Genomic DNA, 23373 nt, shown 5'->3' with positions numbered 1-23373 from the left:
GCTTCCAAATCATTCTTATAGTTTTCAAAGTCAACTAAGGTGTTTTTCGTGTCTAGAGAACCAGCAAATCTGTCTTCCATCGTCTTACACCTGCTAGATGCACACACCATAGTCGATGTTCCCTCAACTAGATAAAGGCGAGAAATGTGTAGAAGCAGTGTACCGGAAAATTTACATGGGAGGGAATAATGGTCCAGAGAAACTCATGTCCATATTGCACCTTCTCAACCATCCACGCCATCACGAAAGCAATCCAACACATACTAAGTATTAGTTCGCTATTCGGCTGTCTAGAGGATGACACGGTTAAGTCAGCTACATTCCTTCATCCCAACAGGCCTCTCTATGCGGACGGCTCCTACTGTTAGTGGTAAACTTGAATCATTCCCACCGCAGGCCACCGCCGCCGCCGTGCGCCATGCACCCCTAGACAGAATCGTCCTAGAAAACCAGCCACATACATATTTGATCGCCATACTCACAATTAATATTACGATCGAGGTCTCAACTGGACGACATTCAACAATGAGCAGAGTATCGGAAGTATACGCTGCTGGCGGCTGTGGCTCTGGAAATAGAAATATCTGTGTCATTCTTACGACTTGACATACTTACCCCTTTGCTATAACAGTATTCCACATCAGATCGATACCTTTCTTACGACTGGATGAAGTCAGTTCCTTTGCACGCGTCGGAACACACACATATACTTTATAAGCCTGATTCTTAAAGCAAATCTATCCCGCATCACCTACTACTAAGTACAATACTCCGCCAATAACTGATTGCTGGCGAGACGAAATAATACTGACCGAAAATCAGCAATTGGTGCATATGGCCCATAAGGTTTTCTTGCGAGCAAAACAATACTGAGAGGATATAAGTGATGGGTGGACTTGTCTCATAAGTTTTTCCTGCGAGTGCTGCTTCTGTGTCTTAGAAGGAGAGGCGTAATCGTCTTACAAACCGCTATAAGCTAAAAAAAAAAAAAAAAAAAAAAAAAAAAAAAACAAAGATCGCAACGACCATATTAGCGTCACAAGCAGTCTTGGTTCTACAGATACAGACAAGTATCCGTGTTAAAAGATACATCGGCTTTATAAATCGAGGTATGGCATTACATCAGAATGAAGTGGTTTTTCCAGACAAATACCGCAGCACTGCATATAGATTGTGATCGACGGAGTGTATATTAGCAGACCAACACTGCAGTTACGCATCGCCGACGGTGCAGCCTCGTAATAAAATTACCGAATTTAGAAAGTGATTCAGCTATGGAATGTGGTATGAAACTAGTGTACGCTACTCCCTCATGATGCTGCCAGATATTTCTCCAGTATTTGTAACGTATTCTCTCTCGATGTCATGTTAGAGGTTCTGCGCAAAGAAGGGAAAGCAGAAAGGTGGAAGGAGTATATAGAGGGTCTATACAAGGGCGATGTAGATGAAGATGAAATGGGAGATACGATACTGCGCGAAGAGTTTGACAGAGCACCCCGGAGTAGACAACATTCCATTGGAACTACTGACGGCCTTGGGAGAGCCAGTCCTAACAAAACTCTACCATCTGGTAAGCAAGATGTATGAAACAGGCGAAATACCCTCAGACTTCAAGAAGAATATAATAATTCCAATCCCAAAGAAAGCAGGTGTTGACAGATGTGAAAATTACCGAACTATCAGTTTAATAAGCCACAGCTGCAAAATACTTACACGAATTCTTTACAGACGAATGGAAAAACTAGTAGAAGCCAACCTCGGGGATGATCAATTTGGATTCCTTAGAAATACTGGAACACGTGAGGCAATACTGACCCTACGACTTATCTTAGAAGAAAGATTAAGGAAAGGCAAACCTACGTTTCTAGCATTTGTAGACTTAAAGAAAGCTTTTGACAATGTTGACTGGAATACTCTCATTCAAATTCTAAAGGTGGCAGGGGTAAAATACAGGGAGCGAAAGGCTATTTACAACTTGTACAGAAACCAGATGGCAGTTATAAGAGTCGAGGGGCATGAAAGGGAAGCAGTGGTTGGGAGGGGAGTGAGACAGGGTTGTAGCCTCTCACCGATGTTATTCAATCTGTATATTGAGCAAGCAGTAAAGGAAACAAAAGAAAAATTTGGAGTAGGTATTAAAATCCATGGAGAAGAAATAAAAACTTTGAGGTTCGCCGATGACATTTTAATTCTTTCAGAGACAGCAAAGGACTTGGAAGAGCAGTTGAATGGAATGGACAGTGTCTTGAGAGGAGTATATAAGATGAAAATCAACAAAAGCAAAACGAGGATAATGGAATGTAGTCGAATTTAGTCGGGTGATGCTGAGGGAATTAGATTAGGCAATGAGACACTTAAAGTGGTAAAGGAGTTTTGCTATTTGGGGAGCAAAATAACTGATGATGGTCGAAGTAGAGAGGATATAAAATGTAGATTGGCAATGGCAAGGAAAGCGTTTCTGAAGAAGAGAAATTTGTTAACATCGAGTATAGATTTAAGTGTCAGGAAGTCATTTCTGAAAGTATTTGTATGGAGTGTAGCCATGTATGGAGGTGAAACATGGACAATAAATAGTTTGGACAAGAAGAGAATAGAAGCTTTCGAAATGTGGTGCTACACAAGAATGCTGAAGATTAGATGGGTAGATAGCATAACTAATGAGGAAGTATTGAACAGAATTGGGGAGAAGAGAAGTTTGTGGCACAACTTGACCAGAAGAAGGAATCGGTTGGTACGACATGTTCTGAGGCATCAAGGGATCAGCAATTAAGTATTGGAGGGCAGCGTGGAGGGTAAAAATCGTAGAGGGAGACCAAGAGACGAATACACCAAGAAGATTCAAATGGATGTAGGTTGCAGTAGGTACTGGGATATGAAGAAGCGTGCACAGGATAGAGTAGCATGGAGAGCTGCATCAAACCAGTCGCAGGACTGAAGACCACAACAACAACAACAACATACGTGAGGAGAGAGATGCGGTAAAATCTTATGGAGTTCTCTATTGGATGAAGTTAGTGGTGCTTTCAAAGTTCGTAATTTTCTCTGTCGGATGGTACAGAATAACGATAATAGCTTTTTGCGGTGATAGATGTGATTGAGCCCTGTGGGACGCGAATCTGTAGTACCTGTATGTAGTTCAGAGAAGCACCACAATGCATCAGGAGAGCCCTCGTTCTTCTTCCAGTTCCTGTGCTGTAATTATACTACCTTGTGTTGCAGGAGCTGGCTTCGTTTGGTGCTGACCTAACACGCAGTGCATAGTTGGCGGAGATATGGCAACGTGTTCCGGTTTTCATCGGATGCTCAAAACACAGTTCTGTCATGCTAAAACGGCGTAGTCTGCTTCTACATGGGTTGCAGAAGGTGGTAGATATAGCTTTCTCTGACTTCTGCTCAGATCCGACTTAAATTGGAACGATAAAATGCGAAAAGCTGCAGGGATGGTAGCGCAGATTCTGAGGGGCAGTTGCAAGATGCATAGAGACAGTAGGAGCTGTCCGAATGGAGAGGCCTGTTGGATTCAGGAATGTAGCTGACTTAACCACTGCGTCATCTAGACGGCCGAATAGCGGACTAACAGTATGTGTTCGATAGCTTTCATGATAGCGTGGAAATTTGAGAAGATTCAATATGGACGTGTGTTTATTCTGGACCATTATTCCCTCCCACGTTAACTGTTGGGTTAAGTGCTTCTGCACATTTCACGCCTTTATTTAGTTGAGGGGATGTCGATTTTGGTGTGTGTATCTAGCAGGTGAAAGATTGGTGGAGGCACATTTGCTGGTTCTCTAGATTGGAGAAACGCCTTAGTTGACTTTTTAATTTATAAGAATGATTTAGAAGCTGTTACATCAGCCACATCAGTATTCGCAAGTGGAAACACTGTCGCAGAATAAGCTGAGCAGCACATTCACTGTAATGTAGCAGATACTAGGCTGTTGCATGTTCGGTCATGAGTTTAAAACTCACCAGAACCGTAAAATTTTAATTTCTATATACGGTTCGAGTACATTCTAGAAGTATCCACAAATATCAAGAATCATTGTACTGGGGTGTTCTGTAAGTGTATATATACCGTATGTGTTCTGGTCGGAGGCAGTTCCCTCCATGCTCTTGTATGTACAATTATACCTTCTTCTACGTAACAATATCAGTTACCTCTATTTTTTCGAGTTTTCACGTAAAGGTCTTCGCAGACGAAATAAGTTTCTAGTTACTCAGCGGTTTACAGTATGCTTCACCTCATTAAGGTTTTGGGTTTCTAGAGAAATAATTTCCAGTCTGTATCTTCAGGATTGTGTTCCACGAGCGATACTGCTATGCAAGCGGTGGACAGTGCTTCCACTCTGGCAGCATCAGTACTCTGGCTGGTAAACTCAGTAAGAGACGATCAGAATACTCCGTTCGCTCGCTGCAGGTTGAGAGTCATCACGCCAGCAACGGTAAACACGTGCACATCCATCTACATCTACATCTACATGATTACTCTGCAATTCACATTTAAGTGCTTGGCAGAGGGTTCATCGAACCACAATAATGCTATCTATCTACCATTCCACTCCCGAACAGCGCGCGGGAAAAACCAACACCTAAACCTTTCTGTTCGAGTTCTGATTTCACTTATTTTATTTTTATGATCATTCCTACCTATGTGGGTTGGGCTCAACAAAATATTTTCCCATTCGGAAGAGAAAGTTGGTGATTGAAATTTCGTAAATAGATCTCGCCGCGACGAAAAACGTCTATGCTGTAATGACTTCCATCCCAACTCGCATATCATATCTGCCACACACTCTCCCCTATTACGTGATAATACAAAACGAGCTGCCCTTTTTGCACCCTTTCAATGTCCTCCGTCAATCCCACCTGGTAAGGATCCCACACCGCGCAGCAATATTCTAACAGAGAACGAACGATTATAGTGTAAGCTGTCTCTTTAGTGCACTTGTTGCATCTTCTAAGTGTCCTGCCAATCAAACGCAACCTTTGTCTCGCCTTCCCCACAATATTATCCACGTGGTCTTTCCAACTGAAGTTGTTCGTAATTTGAACACCCAGGTACTTAGTTGAATTGACAGCCTTGAGAATTGTACTATTTATCGAGTAATCGAATTCCAACAGGTTTCTTTTGGAACTCATGTGGATCACCTCACACTTTTCGTTATTTAGCGTCAACTGCCACCTGCCACACCATACAGCAATCATTTCTAAATCGCTTTTCAACTGATACTGGTCTTCGGATGACCTTACTGGACGGTAAATTACAGCATCATCTGTGAACAACCTAAGAGAACTGCTCAGATGGTCACCCAGGTCATTTATATAGACCAGGAACAGCAGAGGCCCCAGGACGCTACCCTGGGGAACATCTGATATCACTTCAGTTTTACTCGATGATTTGCCGTCTATTACTACGAACTGCGACATTCCTGACAGGAAATCACGAATCCAGTGGCACAACTGAGGCGATACCCCATAGGCCCGCAGCTTGATTAGAAGTCGCTTGTGAGGAACGGTGTCAAAAGCTTTCCAGAAATCTAGAAATACGGAATGAACTTGAGATCCCCTGTCGATAGCAGCCATTACTTCGTGCGAAGAAAGAGCTAGCCGCGTTGCACAAGAACGATGTTTTCTGAAACCGTGCTGATTACGTATCAATAGATCGTCCCCTTCGAGGTGATTCATAATGTCTGAATACAGTATATGCTCGAAAACCCTACTGCAAACCGACGTCAATGATATAGGTCTGTAGTTCGATGGATTACTCCAACTACCCTTCTTAAACACTGCGCAATTTTCCAATCTGTAGGTACAGATCTATCGGTGAGCGAGCGGTTGTATATGATTGCTAAGTAGGGAGCTATTATATCAGAGTAATCTGAAAGGAACCTAATCGGTATGCAATCTGGACCTGAAGACTTGTCCGTACCAAGCGATTTGCATTCAATGACTCCGCTTTAGCGGCACAGTCGTCGGTAACAGTACCATCGGCACTGCGCAGTAAGGATATTGACTGCGTCTTGCCGCTTGTGTACTTTACATACGACCAGAATTTCTTCGGATTTTCTACCAAGTTTCGAGGAACCTATTAAAGGCATCTCGCATTGAAGTCCGTGCCAAATTTCGCGCGTCTGCAAATTTTAGCCAATTTTCGGGATTTCGCGTTCTTCTGAACTTCGCGTGCTTTTTCCGTTGCCTCTGTAACAGCGTTCGGACCTGCTTTGTGTACCATGGGGGATCAGTTCCATCTCTTACCAATTTATAAGGTATGAATCTCTCAATTGCTGTTGCTACTATAGCTTTGAATTTGAGCCACATCTCGTCTACATTTGCATAGTCAGTTCGGAAGGGAATGGAGATTGTCTCTTAGGAAGGCTTCTAGTGACACTTTATCCGCTTTTTTAAATAAAATTATTTTGCGTTTGTTTCTGGTGGATTTGTAAGAAACGGTATTGAGCCTAGCTACAACGACCTCGTGATCACTAATTCCTGTATCAGTCATGATGCTCTCTATTAGCTCTGGATTGTTTGTGCCTAAGAGTGTCTTTTCACAACTCGACTTCGACGTCTGGGTCTGTTTGAGATGGTAATCAACATTAACACGTTTTGATCCATCACAGAAACCTGGGCATCACATGCTGTGCGCTATGCTGCTCCTATAACACACAGAAGGGCTGATATAAGAGGCAAAGTGGGTGTCTCTTATCGGAAAAAAAGTGGAGGACATCTCAACATATGGAAAATGAAAGAGTTGGTGCCATTTTGGAGCCTTTCCAAACACCTGTCTGAAGGTGATGACCGCTACATTTAATCTTACCCTCCACAGTGATGGCACAGCAGACGTCTATGTGTCCCGTTTTGAAGAGACGTAGAAAACTGATTTTTCGTATTGCAAGCAAGGCTCCCCATTTCAAACAAGTGATGTCAGTCAATCAAGAGTATATCAGTGGACACATGGGATGGAAAAAGACACCAGTGATATGATGTGATGTACTGTAATGAGCACCACCGTTAATAGTGTGATCAATTGTAGCTAGCAATTTTACCAGTTTTCCGTAAGTTCAACACTGCCCAATGACACGGCAGCATGTTTCCCAGTTTCGGTATCGTCGCTCAACCAGTCTTCTACCAGTTTGCAAGACCTATATTCTAGATTGTGAATGTAGAAATGTAGAGAATTTCCACCAGAAGGCATAACACTATAGATCAGAAAATCTGAAATATTTGTCGTAGGATTTTGTACATTTCTTATGACTTCAAACTATCATTGCATTTTTTAAAGTAGTTCCTAACATAACAAACCATCTACTGTATGTGATTATTCTGTCAACCATCATCTTCCCTCGCCTATAACCCTGTGGATATAATGCAGAGCCTCAGTTACATCATCTATGCAGTATCGGGATAGAACGCTTTACAAATACTATTTGTTAATTTGGGAAATAGCTAGCAGAGGCATGAGGTAGTTGCAAATATTGGTTTAATATCACGTTCCTTAAACGAATCACCTTGTAAATTCGTTGAGAAGGGTGATTTTATTACGAGCAAACATTGTTGGCTATGTGCACCCACACTTTTTATGTGTTAATACACACCGCGGAATCACTGTCCATATTCAGTGCCACAGTATTCGGAAGCAATACCATACCTCGATTCATAAAGCTTGTATAATTATTAACATGGATATCGTTAGGGAGACTTTGTGTGCCTGTAGAGCCAAGACCGCTATTTGTGGAGGGCAAGATTGATGTGGTCGTTTCGGTCGTGCTTTTAATAGCTGGTTGCTTATAATTCGATTAAGTCCCTCTTCCTAAGACACACTGGTACCACTCAAAAGAGAAACAAATGGAGCATGTCCAACGATCACGGATTTTCGCTCAATATTGTTTGGTGTTACCAGCATTCTGTTATTGTCAAAGTTTTGTAATCAATAGGGGATGTGTGAAAGAGTTGCTGTGATTATAAGGCTCATAATGTATGTAATGTGGCTTTTGTCAGTGTTCCGGCATCTACAAGCAAAATGACTGTGTCTTATTATGAATTTGATGAGGAAAATTCCGATTTCAGCGCATCGATAGCCACAAGGTGGACGAAAGATTTTGCCTGAAAAAATATCTACTGTCATAAGGAGGATATAGATACTGAAATTTCCAGAGCCACAGCCATCAGGAGGAGGTATTTCAAATAGTTCGTTCATTCTCAAAAGTCACCAGTTTGGGTCTGGAATCGTAAAATTTAACTGTACTTACAATGACAAATAGGTGGCTGGTTTCCTAGGACAACATCGTTTGGAGTGCAGGGAACACGGCAGAGGTAGGCGGTGGCTGGAATGAATTGACGATTCTGGCTGATAGCAGGTCTCATTACTAAGACTCAGAACTGTCAGGCAGGGAATGGGGATGTAGTTGACCTGACCATGTCACCCTCTGGTTGGTGAATGGCGAACTAATACTCAGCGTATGTTGGGCAGACTTAATGATCACTTGTGTTACGAATGTTCTCCGAATTTTATGTGGAAATTTGAGAAGGTTGAGTATGGTTAGTGTTGGCACTGGATTTCTTAATAAAATTCGAATTCGAACCACTCCAGTCATCCTGGACGCCCTCTGTGACTGGCCATCCTCTCTGCCAGGTCGAGTCTGGCTACAAACCATGCACCGTTTCTGAGATGTGCATCCATGTTGACAAGTAGTGGTGTGTGACATCTGGCATGTGGACATTGGGACATGTCATGCAAGATGTGTGAGTTTTTCAGCAACCTCTAACATCTACCCATGACATCTACTATGGACTGGATGATGGTACAAGTTTACCACATTTAGTGCTTCTCAATACATTGCAGTGGACTCTATCTTTCAGTAGTATTTATTGTTGTCTCTGCACCATCACACAGTAGGCCCTTCCCCTCTTTCTGAATGTAGTGGAGAGAGCCAAATTAGGAATTGTAAAGCGCTTTAAAAACCTAGCTGCTACATCAAATTCATAATTGATCAATTTATTGTTTCTGATAGCGATATTGTTAGTGTGTATCTGTCCAGCCCCTCCCACAAATTGTTTAAGCAACTGAGCTCAAATTTGAAATTTTCAGCTACCTCCAACGTAGTTCACTTCCTACAAAATAGACCTAAATGTGACAATATCCACTGATAGTAGGCAAGGAAATAATAATCTGGAAAGGAGAGGAGTGGAAAACAGACAACTGTAGTATCGAATCGTGCCAAATATACCACTCCTAGTACCCACGAATATAATACAAGGAAAAAGTGGCTGCACTCAAAGGGTACCAGTTTAATTAAATAGTCCATCAACCTGACAGAGTGAGGGAATATTTCCAAGACTTATACAGGTGGGTGGTAACCATGTATCTACTACTTTGTTCAGGAAAAAGATGGGGTCAGTGTGGCACATGATAGATGCTGCCTACTTCTTCTCAAATGTCTTTCTCCATCCGCTACAGGTCACCATAGCAATGGAAGTGTGGGAACACTGGGGTATATTTACTAGCAGCGTCAGGTCTACATGAGTGGTGACGGGTACAGGGGACGATGAGGGAAGGGAGGAATAGTGGATGGACATCTTGCTCTGTGTGTGTTTGAATACGTTGATTCACGCAAACAATAAGCAACCACTTGAGGCAGAGAGAGGGAAGGAGAGAGAGAGAGAGGGAGGGAGAGAACGAGGCAGGAAGACAGTTTGGCTTCAAATATTAAAGGGATGCCACTACTGGATGCTTTGTTTGCAGAGGATTAGCGCTGTCCTGCAATATGCAAATACCGTGAGATGGCTGACAGTGAAGTGGGTGACAGGATTCACAGTGCCTGAGTGGGCATCGAATGGCCTCTTGGACACCAGTCTGGGAGAGCTGTTGTGTCATGGACGTGTCAATTCCTAGCTGGAACATCTGCCCTGCAGTTATTGCAGAAACACTATAGATTACTGGTGGTGAACTATGTTGATGTTGATTTCATGATGGTATTCCTTGTACAATCAGAAAATAAGTGCCACACTGTTTAAATATTCCACACAGCCTTGTCACCCACATGAAGTTTAAATAAACAGCTTTCCATTCACTGCAGTTAATTTCACTTCAAACAGCCAATCGATAGAGCTTTCTCACGCCATTTTCCTGGTGGGGTTGGGGATGGGACTAGGCGATTGATCTGAAGAGGACAGATTACTTAATTAATTGTTGTTGTTGTTGTGGTCTTCAGTCCTGAGACTGGTTTGATGCAGCTTTCCATGCTACTCTATCCTGTGCATGCTTCTTCATCTCCCAGTACCTACTGCAACCTACATCCTTCTGAATCTGCTTAGTGTATTCGTTTCTTGGTCTCTCTCTACGATTTTTACCCACCACGCTGCCCTCCAATACTAAACTGGTGATCCCTCGATGTCTCAGAACATGTCCTACCAAACGATCCCTTCTTTTAGTCAAGTTGTGCCACAAGCTCCTCTTCTCCCCTATTCTATTCAATACGTCCTCATTAGTTATGTGATCTACCCATCTAATCTTCAACATTCTTCTGTAGCACCACATTTCGAAAGCTTCTATTCTCTTCTTGTCTAAACTATTTATCGTCCACGTTTCACTTCCATACATGGCTACACTCCATACAAATACTTTCAGACACGAATTCCTGACATTTAAATCTATACTCGATGTTAACAAATTTTTCTTCTTCAGTAACGCTTTCATTGCCATTGCCAGTCTACATTTTATATCCTCTCTACTTCGACCATCATCAGTTATTTTGCTCCCCAAATAGCAAAATTCCTTTACTACTTTAAGTGACTAATTTCCTAATCTAATTCCCTCAGCATCACCCAACTTAATTCGACTACTTTCCATTATCCTCGTTTTGCTTTTGTTGATGTTCATCTTATACCCTCCTTTCAAGACACTGTCCATTCCATTCAACTGCTCTTCCAAGTCCTTTGTTGTCTCTGACAGAATTACAATGTCATCGGTGAACCTCAAAGTTTTTATTTCTTCTCCATGGATTTTAAAACCAACTCCGAACTTTTCTTTTGTTTCCTTTATTGCTTGCTCGATATACAGATTGAATAACATCAAGGATAGGCTACAACCCTGTCTCACTCCCTCCCCAACCACTGTTTCCTTTTCATACCCCTCGACTCTTATAACTACCATCTGTCGTAGGGTCAGTATTGCCTCAAGTGTTCCAACATTCCTATGGAATCCTAACTTATCTTCCCTGAGGTCGGCTTCTACCAGTTTTTCTATTCGTCTGTAAAGAATTCGCGTTTGTATTTTGCAGCTGTGGCTTATTAAACTGATAGTTCGGTAATTTTCACATTTGTCAACACCTGCTTTCTTTGGGGTTGGAATTATTATATTCTTCTTGAAGTCTGAGGGTATTTCGCCTGTCTCATACATCTTGCTCACCTGATAGTAGATTTTTGTCAGGGCTGGCTTTCCCAAGACTATCAGTAGTTGTAATGGAATATTGTCTACTCCAGGGGCCTTGTTTCGACTCAGGTCTTTCTGTGCTCCGTCAAACTCTTCACGCAGTATCATATCTCCCATTTCATCTTCATCTACATCCTCTTCCGTTTTTTTATAATATTGTCCTCAAGTACATCGCCATTGTATAGACCCTCTATATACTCCTTCCATCTTTCTGCTTTCCCTTCTTTGCTTAGAACTGGGTTTCCATGTGAGCTCTCGATATTCATGCAAGTGGTTCTCCTTTCTCCAAGGGTCTCTTTAATTTTCTTGTAGACAGTATCTAGCGGAATAAGTCTCTACATCCTTACATTTGTCCTCTAGCCTTCCATGATTAGCCATTTTGCACTTCCTGACGATCTCATTTTTGAGACGTTTGTATTACTTTTTGCCTACTTCATTAACTGCATTTTTATATTTTCTCCTTTCATCAATTAAATTCAATATTTCTTCTGTTACCCAAGGGTTTCTATTAGCCCTCGTCTTTTTACCTATTTGATCCTCTGCTGCCTTCACTATTTCATCCCTCAAAGCTACCCATTCTTCTTTTACTGTATTTCTTTCCCTCATACCTGTCAATTGTTCCCTTATGCTCTCCCTAAAACTCTCTACAACCTCTGGTTTATTCAGTTTATCAAGGTTCCATCTCCTTAAATTCCCACTTTTTTTTTGCAGTTTCTTCAGTTTTAATCTACAATTCATAACCAATAGATTGTGGTCAGAGTCCACATCTGCCGCTGGAAATGTCTTACAATTTAAAACCTAGTTCCTAAATCTCTGTCTTACCATTATATATTCCATCTGATACCTTTTAGTATCTCCAGGGTTCTTCCATGTATACAATCTTCTTTCATGATTCTTAGACGAAGTGTTAGCTTTGGTTAAGTTATGCTCTGTGCAAAATTCTACCAAGCGGCTTGCTCTTTCATTTCTTAGCCCCAATCCATATTCACCTACTATGTATCCTTCTCCCCCTTTTCCTACTCTCGAATTCCTGTCACCCATGACTATTAAATTTTTTTCTCTCTTCACTATCTGAATAATTTCTTTTATCTCATCATACATTTCATCAATTTCTTCGTCATCTGCAGAACTAGCGGCATATAAACTTGTACTACTGTAGTAGGCGTGGGCTTCATGTCTATCTTGGCCACAATAATACGTTCACTATACCGTTTGTAGTAGCTTACCCGTACTCCTATTTTTTTATTCATTATTAAACCTACTCCTGCATTACCCCTATTTGATTTTGTATTTATAACCCTGTATTCACCTGACCAGAAGTCTTGTTCCTTCTGCCACCGAACTTCACTAATTCCCACTCTATCTAACTTTAACCTATCCATTTCCCTTTTTAAATTTTCTAACCTACCTGCCCGATTAAGTGATCTGACATTCCACGCTCCGATCCGTAGCATACAAGTTTTCTTTCTCTTGATAACAACGTCTTCCTGAGTAGTCCCCGCCCAGAGATCCGAATGGGGGACTATTTTACCTTCGGAATATTTTACCCAAGAGGATGCCACCATCATTTAATCATACAGTATAGTTGCATGCCCTTGGGAAAAATTGCGGTTGTAGTTTCCCTTGCCTTCAGCCATTCACAGTACCAGAACAGCAAGGCCATTTTGGTTAGTGTTACAAGGACATATCAGTCAATCATCCAGACTGTTGCCCCTGCAACTACTGAAAAGGCCGCTGCCCATCTTCAGGAACTACACATTTGTCTTGTCTCTCAACAGATACCCCTCCGTTGTGGTTGCACCTATGGTATGGCTATCTGTATCGTTGAAACGCAAGCCTCCCCACCATCGACAAGGTCCATGGTTCATTAATTGATTGATTTAATTAAGCAGTCTACCAAATTGACAGAGTGGGAGGGGGCTATTCGAATAACTCAGGGCTCCAAATGTGCTTGTGTCAGCAATGGGGAGGGTGTGGTATGTGAAGGGGATGGGGTGGAGGTTTTTCATGTGGACAGATTATCCTTATGGGGTTATAAATCAACCTCTGGGAGGTCATAAACCATTTATCAGAAAAATAGGTTACGGTCATAAATCAATCAAGTATGCTCCTGAATGTTTGCTTGCCTCTGATGTAGGACACCCTTACTAACATAATGCTCCAGAACCGTCTGCACCCTACTATTATCTTCTACTTACCTTCTGTTCAAGGGACTGTAGAATAGGTTACGCTCATAAATCAATAAAATATGCTCCTGAATGTTTGCTTGGCCCTGATGTAGGCAACCCTCACTAACATAATACTCCAGAACCATTTGCACCCTACTATTATCTTCTACTTACCTTCTGTTCAAGGGGCTGCAGTATATTAATATTATAGTTCCATTTTTTGTCTTTCCTAACAGCAACATTTGGGTAATATTTACAACTGGTCCCAGCTCTTGCAGAAGATGAAGGCATCTCAGACTGGTTTGCTGGTGGCTTTTCAGGCACCTGGAAAGGGTAGGAATGATAAGATCAGTGCTACATCGTTCGTTTACAGAGTTGGGATGTGGACTGTGTTGGAAAAAGTTTTCTTAAATTTCTTGTGGCAACATAGTGATAAAGAATGAAACAGTAAATTATTGTTCAGTTGCATACCAAACTGCAATCAGGACTACCAATAAATAGTCTAGACACAGATGCGACTTCTGCTGAATGTTAAAGTTGCCATAATACAATTACATTAAATATAAGTATTTTAGTTATCATGTGATTTAATGGAATGTTGCAGTAACAGTGCACAAAAAATATGAATGAAAATGTATCACAGTCGTTGAAATGCAATGACCATACTATGTGGTCAAAAGTCGGAAGGTGTAGCACTGAAAAGTGAGTGTATTATCCAACTCATGTCACGGTATTCATCTGAGGGTACATAAGAGCAGGTACAACGATTTATAACAATAGGCTTGCTCAGTTTCTATTTGCAAACAAAGGAAAATGAGTGTGTTCTAACATAAAAAATTTGCAGGAGTGTACAAGGTTGTGTAAGATGTCATAGTTATCTGACAATAGTCACAAGTGTCCAAATCCAGTGTTTTGCTCTGCTGCTGTGAAATGAATGAGTCTGACAGGAAAATGCCAAATCTAATACCCCCTCAAATATCTCGAAAAGATTTTAACTGATTGTGTTCAAATGAATTGCTTGTCCTGCATGACTGTCAGGCAATGGAGACGACTCTAGGTACAGGTCAGGTACAATAATTATTAATAGAAAGGCGATTGGAAGAGTTATTCACAATCAGAGTGCACTGATCATAATTGCAAATGTGGTTCATTGTTGTAGTTGAACAAACGACAGTGTGTGGAGCAGTGCACATATGTTTCTAAGTCACTGTGCAGAATGTCATGTGACATTAAAAGTGATGTAAGATATTTTCTGTATGTGCTACTGATGTAGTGCAAAGCAATTCGAAATGATGTCATCACTGGCCTTGTTATCACTGGTATACTGCTTACTGCTGCGGAGGAAGGGGCACCAGGCGAATCCACCTACATGGGCAGTATGACCGGGGGGAAGAGGGGGGCAGCAAAGTACGCAGTTGCTGTGGCCACCATCACTGCCTTCCACCACTGATGAAGACGGCTACAATAGTAAAAAACCACCTGTCCTTTTTCTGTATCCATGCACCAATCAGCTGTAGGAGCTAATGCAATGGAAGGTGGACGTTTGGAGAAATTTGTACAGTAGGGAGCAAGGCTATAAAATTTTATAGCTTCTGATTCGGTAGGTTTGGAAATATATCATGCCCCATCAAGTAAATTTGGCTAGAAATAAACAAATCTTTTTGTATCTCAAACTGTTATTATCATTTTAGTATTTTTAAGGTACATTACTCTGACACATAAAAAATTGCCATTCCCAGCACTGTATACGAAGTACATGTTTTTACAAGATTAATATGGATGTGATGCACCCTTGTTTCCTTGCTGATGTGTGTTGTGTTGAGTCACAATATGTACACAGTAACAGAGAATTTTTACTATTTTCTTTGGGTTTCATGGGACGATAGGATCCAGCTGCTTGGTCAGCATGTGTCAGTACAGCTCATAGGACCAAGTGAAAACTGAAGAAAGTCTTCTAAAAAGAAAAAAATCACAAGAAAGCACAAAAACTTCTACAATATCAGTACACATTCACAGTTAACAAATCTGCTCCTGAACAGATACCAAACAATAGTGGGAAACTGTAAATTTACTGCAAAATGTTTTATATAGATTTTAGAAGTAAACCATATTCACTGCTTTCATTAGTATCTACGCTACCAATGATAATTTAGTGCCTAACGAAGATGTAGTTAGGCAACTCGTTAGTGTTTGGGTGCCCATACACAGGAATTTAAATTTTAAGGGTTATCTGGAGCTCTTTAACAACACATCAAGTCATTCTTACACTTGATGCTGTTGAATAATTAGAAGAGGGATCTAAAATTGCAAGGCAACATGCTTTGTTTATTTTTAGTCAGCAGTGTAGAAATACTGTAGATATGTGCCATCTATTATGAAGCTGTGCAAATTTATCAAAATAAGAAGACATATTCAACTTTTTCTGCATTCATTTTATTAGTTCACAACTAGTTCCAGTTCTCTAGGTCACCCTCAAGTGGTTTTTGTGGTTCTGCACAAAATAAAATATTTTACCTTCACGAATTAACTTTTAGATTGAGGCACTATTTGTTAAATCGGATGCTTCCAACAGTCTTCAACAGTTTCTTGTGTGTTGATGCCGCTGGATTTGGCTCAAGCTAAAAATTAATTTGTGAAGTAATATAACATATTATGTTCCATACAGAATCACAGAATCACTTGAGAATGGCCTAGAAGCCTAAAGTAGTTATGAAAACATAAAAGTAATATAATGAAAGTTGAAAATGCCACCTTCTTATCAAATTCGTTGGTGTGGTACCGGCTATGAAGAAAATGTTTAAATTAATTTTGTAAGCAGCCGAGTTTATGTTGTTTTCGATCTATTTACTGGTGTGGGAGAAGCTAAGTATTTTCCCATTCACGTACTTAAAAGTACCTGAAAACCATACTCTGTCAGCAGAATTTACCAGCCAAATAGTCATTAGCTTCACATACCAGTTATAAGTGATCTGATTCATCTCCTGGCCTCCACTCTTGCGTACAGGTATACTCACAACTGAAATAGTAGTATCAGTCTTAAGGGGATTCAATATGGGGCATGAGACACAGATGAAATCTGAATGAGGCAAGGTTAGAGAACTTGACCGACCGCGTAATTTTTGATAAAACTATTTAAAATTAGGACGTTAGGGTTCGTATTTGAATCACACTTCTGCTGAATTCGTGCCCAGTTCTTAGCCACAACACCTCCTCACTCGACTTTTACAGTCATTATTTAGAATCTCAAGTTACCACATAGTTGTTCTACTCAGTTATCCCTCACCTGAGAATAACGCACTGAACGCTCATATGAGAAACTATCAGAAAATCCCTTCTTAGGAATTTTGTAACTGGTGTGTCACATTCACACTTTCGTCGGTTTTCTGCACTTTCTTGTTTTTCAATAGGTTCGTACCGATAAAGCCAAGTCTCGTCAGACGTGATGTTTTTCCAAAAAAAAAAAAAAAAACTGTCCACGTTTTTCACTTTGTTCAAGCTGCTGCAGACATCCACCTGTCATTCTTTTTGTTCGAGAATCAAGCCGTGTAGGGAAAACTGCGCACACACATTTCTCTTCTTCGGAACAGTCTGCAAAGTGTCTTGGTTACTTGATTTGGAGGTGTTCACCTCATTGTTTTATTGTGATTTATGACACAACAATGTTGATACACTACAGCTGCATGTGCACAGCTTAACATTGCCTTCTCACATCTCAGTGGTCAAACGCACATCTGTTCCTTACAGTTCTTAGTTCAAGTTCTGCCAAAGCAACTACGCTGACGTCTCTTAAATGTCAGGAGTAAATCAGTCTCTTAACTTTTGGATCGACTGTCTATGATTTACAGAATGCATCACACGAAAACAAATAAAATAGTATATTACAACAAAATTTACCTGAGTCGTATGTGGTGCAAAAACCTCACAAGAGCGAAACTTTTAGAAACAGAGGCGAAAATAAATCTTTGGCTTTCTGACCTTAGATAATCAAGATCAAAAATTGATAACGAACATCACTTATAATGATGATCTCTTCTGTTGAGTGGACTACACGTCGCACTACTAGCCACACGATAAACATTCGACACCAGTCACTGTCCAATATTTTCCCTTGGTGACTGAATAGGTGTGGACCCACTCAGTCTTAGGATATCAGTTGATCAGAAACTGCCAATATGTAACGTTTAAGCAACTAAATGCTGGCACTGATATTTGGGATGTTACTGTCTTGATCATGTATCACTGGAGTACTGCCGTTCGTGGCACATAATGCAAACAAAGAAGCAAGAATCTAGTAGCAGACCTCATCACTACTTTCATACATATAAATCTATCACAAAAATGAAGCATCAGTACCTGTCACTCCTTTGCAGCGCTGCATGTAATGCTTACAAGAAAGCAACAAGCCACTGAAGTGTTGCCACACAACAGTTCTTCGTGTCAATAGAGAAGCGGTAGAGAACTAGCAGAAAACTGGATTACTGATGTCCATTGCCATCTGTTACTGACGAAGAAGCAAGTCAACTGCTATGTAACTTCAGTACTTCTGTCCAATGACAGTTAATACCAACAAATGTATCGGCAGTTCATCTGCAGGCCACTGCAGTGTTGCCCTCAGTGGCATAAATGCTAACGATCAAACAGCAGCTTTTTAGTGGGCCACTGCTGCACTGTAGTCTAATTGCATTTAAAACCAACGTTGAAACGGTTGGTTGTTGACAGGCCGCTGCGGTACATCAGCCAATGGCATTTAATGCAGTTAATGAAGTAGGAATTGATTAGCACCCATATGGTTCTGACGTCTAATAACCTTTAAACCTACAATGAAATAACAACCTGTCGGCAGACCATGTGAGGTGTCAGTTAAGTTATTTAGTTTATGTCTAAAATGCTGCAGATCGGATCCCTGATGACTTACAGTGATGGAAAGCTCCTCATAAAATCATGCAGATTTAAAGGAAACGAAGCCACACAACGTTTAACATCTTATTCGTGTAAATTACTAGGCGTGGCCCAATGAAATATGGATGTAGGGGTACGACATCTCACAAAGATATGCTGATGCAAGAATCCAAATGGCTCTGAGCACTATGGGACTTAACATCTGAGGTCATCAGTCCCCTAGAACTTAGAACAGCTTAAATCTAACTAACCTAAGAACATCACACACATCCATGCCCGAGGCAGGATTCGAACCTGCAACCGTAGCGCTCGGCCAGCCTGCAGGGATCCTCCAAACTATGAAATGAACCAGTGGTCTCTATACGAGTAATAATCTGCTTTATTGCCAAAAGGCATTAAAAACGTGATTTACCCTCTGAATCACGGTTTAAATGTTTAATAAGTGGACAGGGGATTGCAGCTATGAACTATAGCCTTGGCACCAGTTTTGTGCACACATAAAAATTCAGTATGAAGCTGCATCATGTGTACTGCCAGTGATTGTGGAAAGGTTTGTGATATAAAGAGAAGTTCCTGGAAAAAGTAGAATGAACACCGGTACTCTTGTCTAACCACTTTATGAGTTCAACTAACTGGCTGTGGAAATTACACCTGCAAAATGTTACACTGAGGCATATTAATAACTTTGTGCTTCCCTCGTCTTGGTGACGGCAACAATGGCAGATGCTTACCACTCTGAAAGCCAAAGATGGCTGCAGTAGGGGCTAAAATTCTAAGTTTTGGTCTACCTCTTTACTTTACTGTAACGCGCAGGTATCTCATTATGCAGTGGTCAGCCCCAGAACAAGTGTTATCTGTCGCAATCTCGAAGCAAGCGTGTCCTCGGTGGCAACGGAAGTCGAAATTTCCTCTTCCAAAAGAAAGTAAAAAAAGAAGAAACAGGTGTGGTCTTGACAGCGTCCTGAGGCATAGTGTTCTCTAACCTTCCTCTTCAAAACTTAGCTGGCTCCACCAGCATTGAACTAAAATGTGGTCAGCCAACTACACCAGACCTTGAAAAATTCCTACCAGTAACAATAATATAATAAACGAGTTTAAAAATTTCCTGTTCTCGAGGGTATGCCATGGCTCACCAATAAGGTGTGACATGGAGAGCAAGGCCAACCAAAAGCCTTGCGTGCACGCATATGCAGGAACTCAATCCTTCTACTGCAATAATTATTATTTACCAACTAGGGAACCCCTTACTAGAATTCGAACAAATATTCCAGCAGGCCACACCACGGCCTAACAGGTGCTGCCACATTACGCGGACTTCTCATCACCTCCTAAATCATTGGACCAATTACAGCCAAACGCGATACACATATCATTTACTGTCTGGAAAGAATCATTGATAGGGCTAGAAGCATCCACCTATCAAACGGATGGAGCTGGAGATGAAAAGGCACTGTATCACATCACTCTAGAATACTTATAATTTAGTTACACAGCATTTGAGAATTAGAACACTTAAAGACTTGCAACAAACTTTGCACATAAGTTCATACCTTTACAAAACTTATTGTCTTGCTACCTCCAAAAAAAGGAGAAAAGAAAAAGGTTTGTTACTTGATACATTTTCGCTGTTCATGCAGTAAAACTGCCACATGCAGTTATGTAAACTGAAGGGGGAGCTGGGAGATAGGAATGGAAAGGTTAAGAACGTACTGATATCAGCTGCAATGAAATTAAGTGCGGAGTCAGCGGCTATGAGTGCCACTCTGACACGGTGTTATCGCTGATTCTGGGCTATCTCGGCACGCCTACAGCCAACCCACATTCCTACCTAGTGCCACCTAGCCGCAGTCCCCATTCACGTCTTCTATGACCACTACTTCGAGACACCCGCAGGAGTCTGAACATAACTGTGCATCTACGCTGAAGGTAGTGGAGTCAACTGCCAACTGGGTGAATCAATTATGTGAATGAGTATGTTCCTTCAGAAGGAGAGGGGGTTGAGGGGTTGGACTAATAGAAGACTGGAATGACTAAATATCCTGACAACATCGGGTTTGTTAGCTAATTACACCTTTTGTAGGCTGTGGGATTTACACATCCCAGTTTAAATATAACGAAAAGGCCTCTGTGTGGTGCGGATTTCGCTTGATCGTCATGTGCTGCCGTCTGTGGGATTCCCTTGTGGACTTATTTCCGCCTGCCGTTCTCCTTTTCTCGCTAATGCTTTCGATTGTTGCGGCGTTGTGTAAAGTAGAATGTGTTATGGCTACTGTATGTGGCAATGTTTTGTCAGAAAAGTCCATTTTTTCACTATATTTCATGTTAAAGGTAAGTTTTAACAATATATTCATTATGTAAACGCTTAAATACAGGGTGGTCCATCGATCGTGACCGGACCAAATATCTCACGAAACAAACGTCAAACGGAAAAACTACACAGAATGAAACTTGTCTAGTTAGAAGGGGGAAGCCAGATGGCGCTATGGTTAGCCCGCTAGATGGCGCTGCCATAGGTTAAACAGATATCAATGGCTTTAAAAAAAATAGGAACCCCCATTTTTTATTATATATTCGTGTAGTACGTACAGAAATATGAATGTTTTAGTTGGACCACTTTTTATGCTTTGTGATAGATAGTTCTGTAATAGTCACAAACAGATGGCTCTCCCTTTTAGACAAACAGTTGGTAGCAGGTAGGTTATTCAAATTAAAGTACTGAACGTAGGTACATTATAACATTTTATTTTGGTTGTTCCAATGTGATACATGTACCTTTGTGAACTTATCATTTCTGAGAACGCATGCTGTTACAGCGTGATTACCAGTAAACAGCACATTAATGCAATAAATGCCTTCCGTAATGTTCGCACATGCATTGACAATGCGCTGACGCATGTTGTCAGGCGTTGTCGGTGGATCACGACAGCAAATATCCTTCAACTTTCCCCACAGAAAGAAATCCGGGGACGTCAGATTCGGTGAACGTGCGGGCCATGGTATGGCGGTTCGACGACCAATCCACCTGTCGTGAAATATGCTATTCAATACTGCTTCAACCACACGCGAGCTGGCGCGGTGGTCTAGCGGTTCTAGGCGCTTAGCCCGGAACCGCGCGACTGCTACGGTCGCAGGTTCGAATCCTGTCTCGGGCATGGATGTGTGTGATGTCCTTAGGTTAGTTAGGTTTAAGTAGTTCTAAGTTCTAGGGGACTGATGACCACAGATATTAAGTCTCATAGTGCTCAGAGCCATTTGAACCACACACGAGCTATGTGACGGACATCCATCATGTTGGAAGTACATCGCCATTCTGTCATGGAGTGAAACATCTTGTAGTAACATCGGTAGAACATGAAGTAGGAAATCAGCATGCATTGCACCATTTAGATTGCCATCGATAAAATGGGGGGCAATTATCCTTCCTTTCATAATACCGCACCATACATTAACCTCCCAAGGTCACTGATGTTCCACTTGTCGCAGCCATCGTGGATTTTCCGTTGCCCAATAGTACATATTATGCCGGTATACGTTACCGCTTTTGGTGAATGACGCTTCCTCGCTAAATAGAACACGTGCAAAAAATCTGTCATTGTCCCGTAATTTCTCTTGTGCCCAGTGGCAGAACTGTACAAGACGTTCAAAGTCGTCGCCATACAATTCCTGGTGCATAGACATATGGTACGGGTGCAATCGATGTTGATGTATCATTATCAACACCAACGTTTATGAAATTTCCGATTCTCACGCAGTTTTCCTGCTACTGATGTGCGGATTAGCCGCGACAGCAGCTAAAACACCTACTTGGGTATCATCATTTGTTGCAGGTCGTGGTTGACGGTTCACATGTGGCTGAACACTTCTTGTTTCCTTAAATAACGTAACTATCCGGCGAACGGTCCAGACACTTGGAAGATGTCGTCCAGGATACCGAGAAGCGTACATAGCACACGCATTTGGATCACTATAGCCATACATCAACACGATATCGACCTTTTCTACAATTGGTAAACGGTCCATTTTAACACGAGAAATATATCACGAAGCAAATACCGTCCGCACCTCCAGAGTGTTAAGTGATACCACGTACTTAATACGTTTGTGACTATTACAGCGCCATCTATCACAAAACGAAGATAGTGGTCCAACTTAAACATACGTATTTGTTTACGTACTACACAAATATGTAATAAAAATGAGGGTTTCTATTTTTGAAAACGCAATTAATATTGGTTTGACCTATGGCAGCGCCATCTAGAGGGCCAACCATAGCGACATCTGGTTTCGTGCGATATTTGGCTCAGTCACTGTGAATGGACCATCCTGCATATTTCTTTGACGTTTATAAATGCTTACTATAGTTCAGTTTTTTTATCTCGTCGGATCGCGCACACCTGCCCAGACGCGGGAGATTGCTGCATTGCCAGTTGCAAACGACGCACGCGCCAAGAGAAGCTGGAGGTTGAACTAAAACTTAGCTTATGGAACATAAGCACATTTTCATGTTCGCTCTTTTATCTTCTGTCATTAGCTGTAGACATTTTACCGAAAACTGTTATTTAATGTCGTAACTACAGTGTGTTCACCTCATGTCTCTTCCTGTTTCATTTGTTTATCTATATGTTTCCAATCCAACGATTTACATACTGAAAACTAACGTTTGTTTATTTCTGTTCTCCTTATATCTGTATGTGTGTATGGATAGTCAGTAAGAGTTAAAGAAAGTTGAAAGTGAATGCAGTAGTTGTCAGAGAGTGGTTGAAAGATTTGGTGATCAGCTGATTTCAGTTTTGGTTTAAATGTTTTATGGAGGAGTTCATGGACGAGTAAAGTCACTGTTTACATTAAAAGATAAAGTAGTAGAATAACATTTCA

At 41.2% G+C, this 23373-nt stretch overlaps 1 protein-coding gene across 1 annotated transcript in view; it reads right to left on the bottom strand.

Annotated features, from left to right (window-relative positions):
* LOC126346048 (uncharacterized) overlaps positions 1-23373 on the bottom strand; it is a 56311-nt gene that overhangs the window by 18439 nt on the left and 14499 nt on the right. The window contains exon 3 of the mRNA XM_050002157.1: positions 13774-13923. Within this exon, the coding sequence (XP_049858114.1) occupies positions 13774-13923 (150 nt within the window). The remainder of the gene's footprint in view (positions 1-13773; positions 13924-23373) is intronic.

Source organism: Schistocerca gregaria, chromosome 1 (genome assembly GCF_023897955.1).
Source record: "Schistocerca gregaria isolate iqSchGreg1 chromosome 1, iqSchGreg1.2, whole genome shotgun sequence".
Taxonomy (NCBI): domain Eukaryota; kingdom Metazoa; phylum Arthropoda; class Insecta; order Orthoptera; family Acrididae; genus Schistocerca; species Schistocerca gregaria.
Note: the sequence above shows the minus strand (reverse complement) of the source record. Positions and strands in the feature narration are given on the sequence as shown.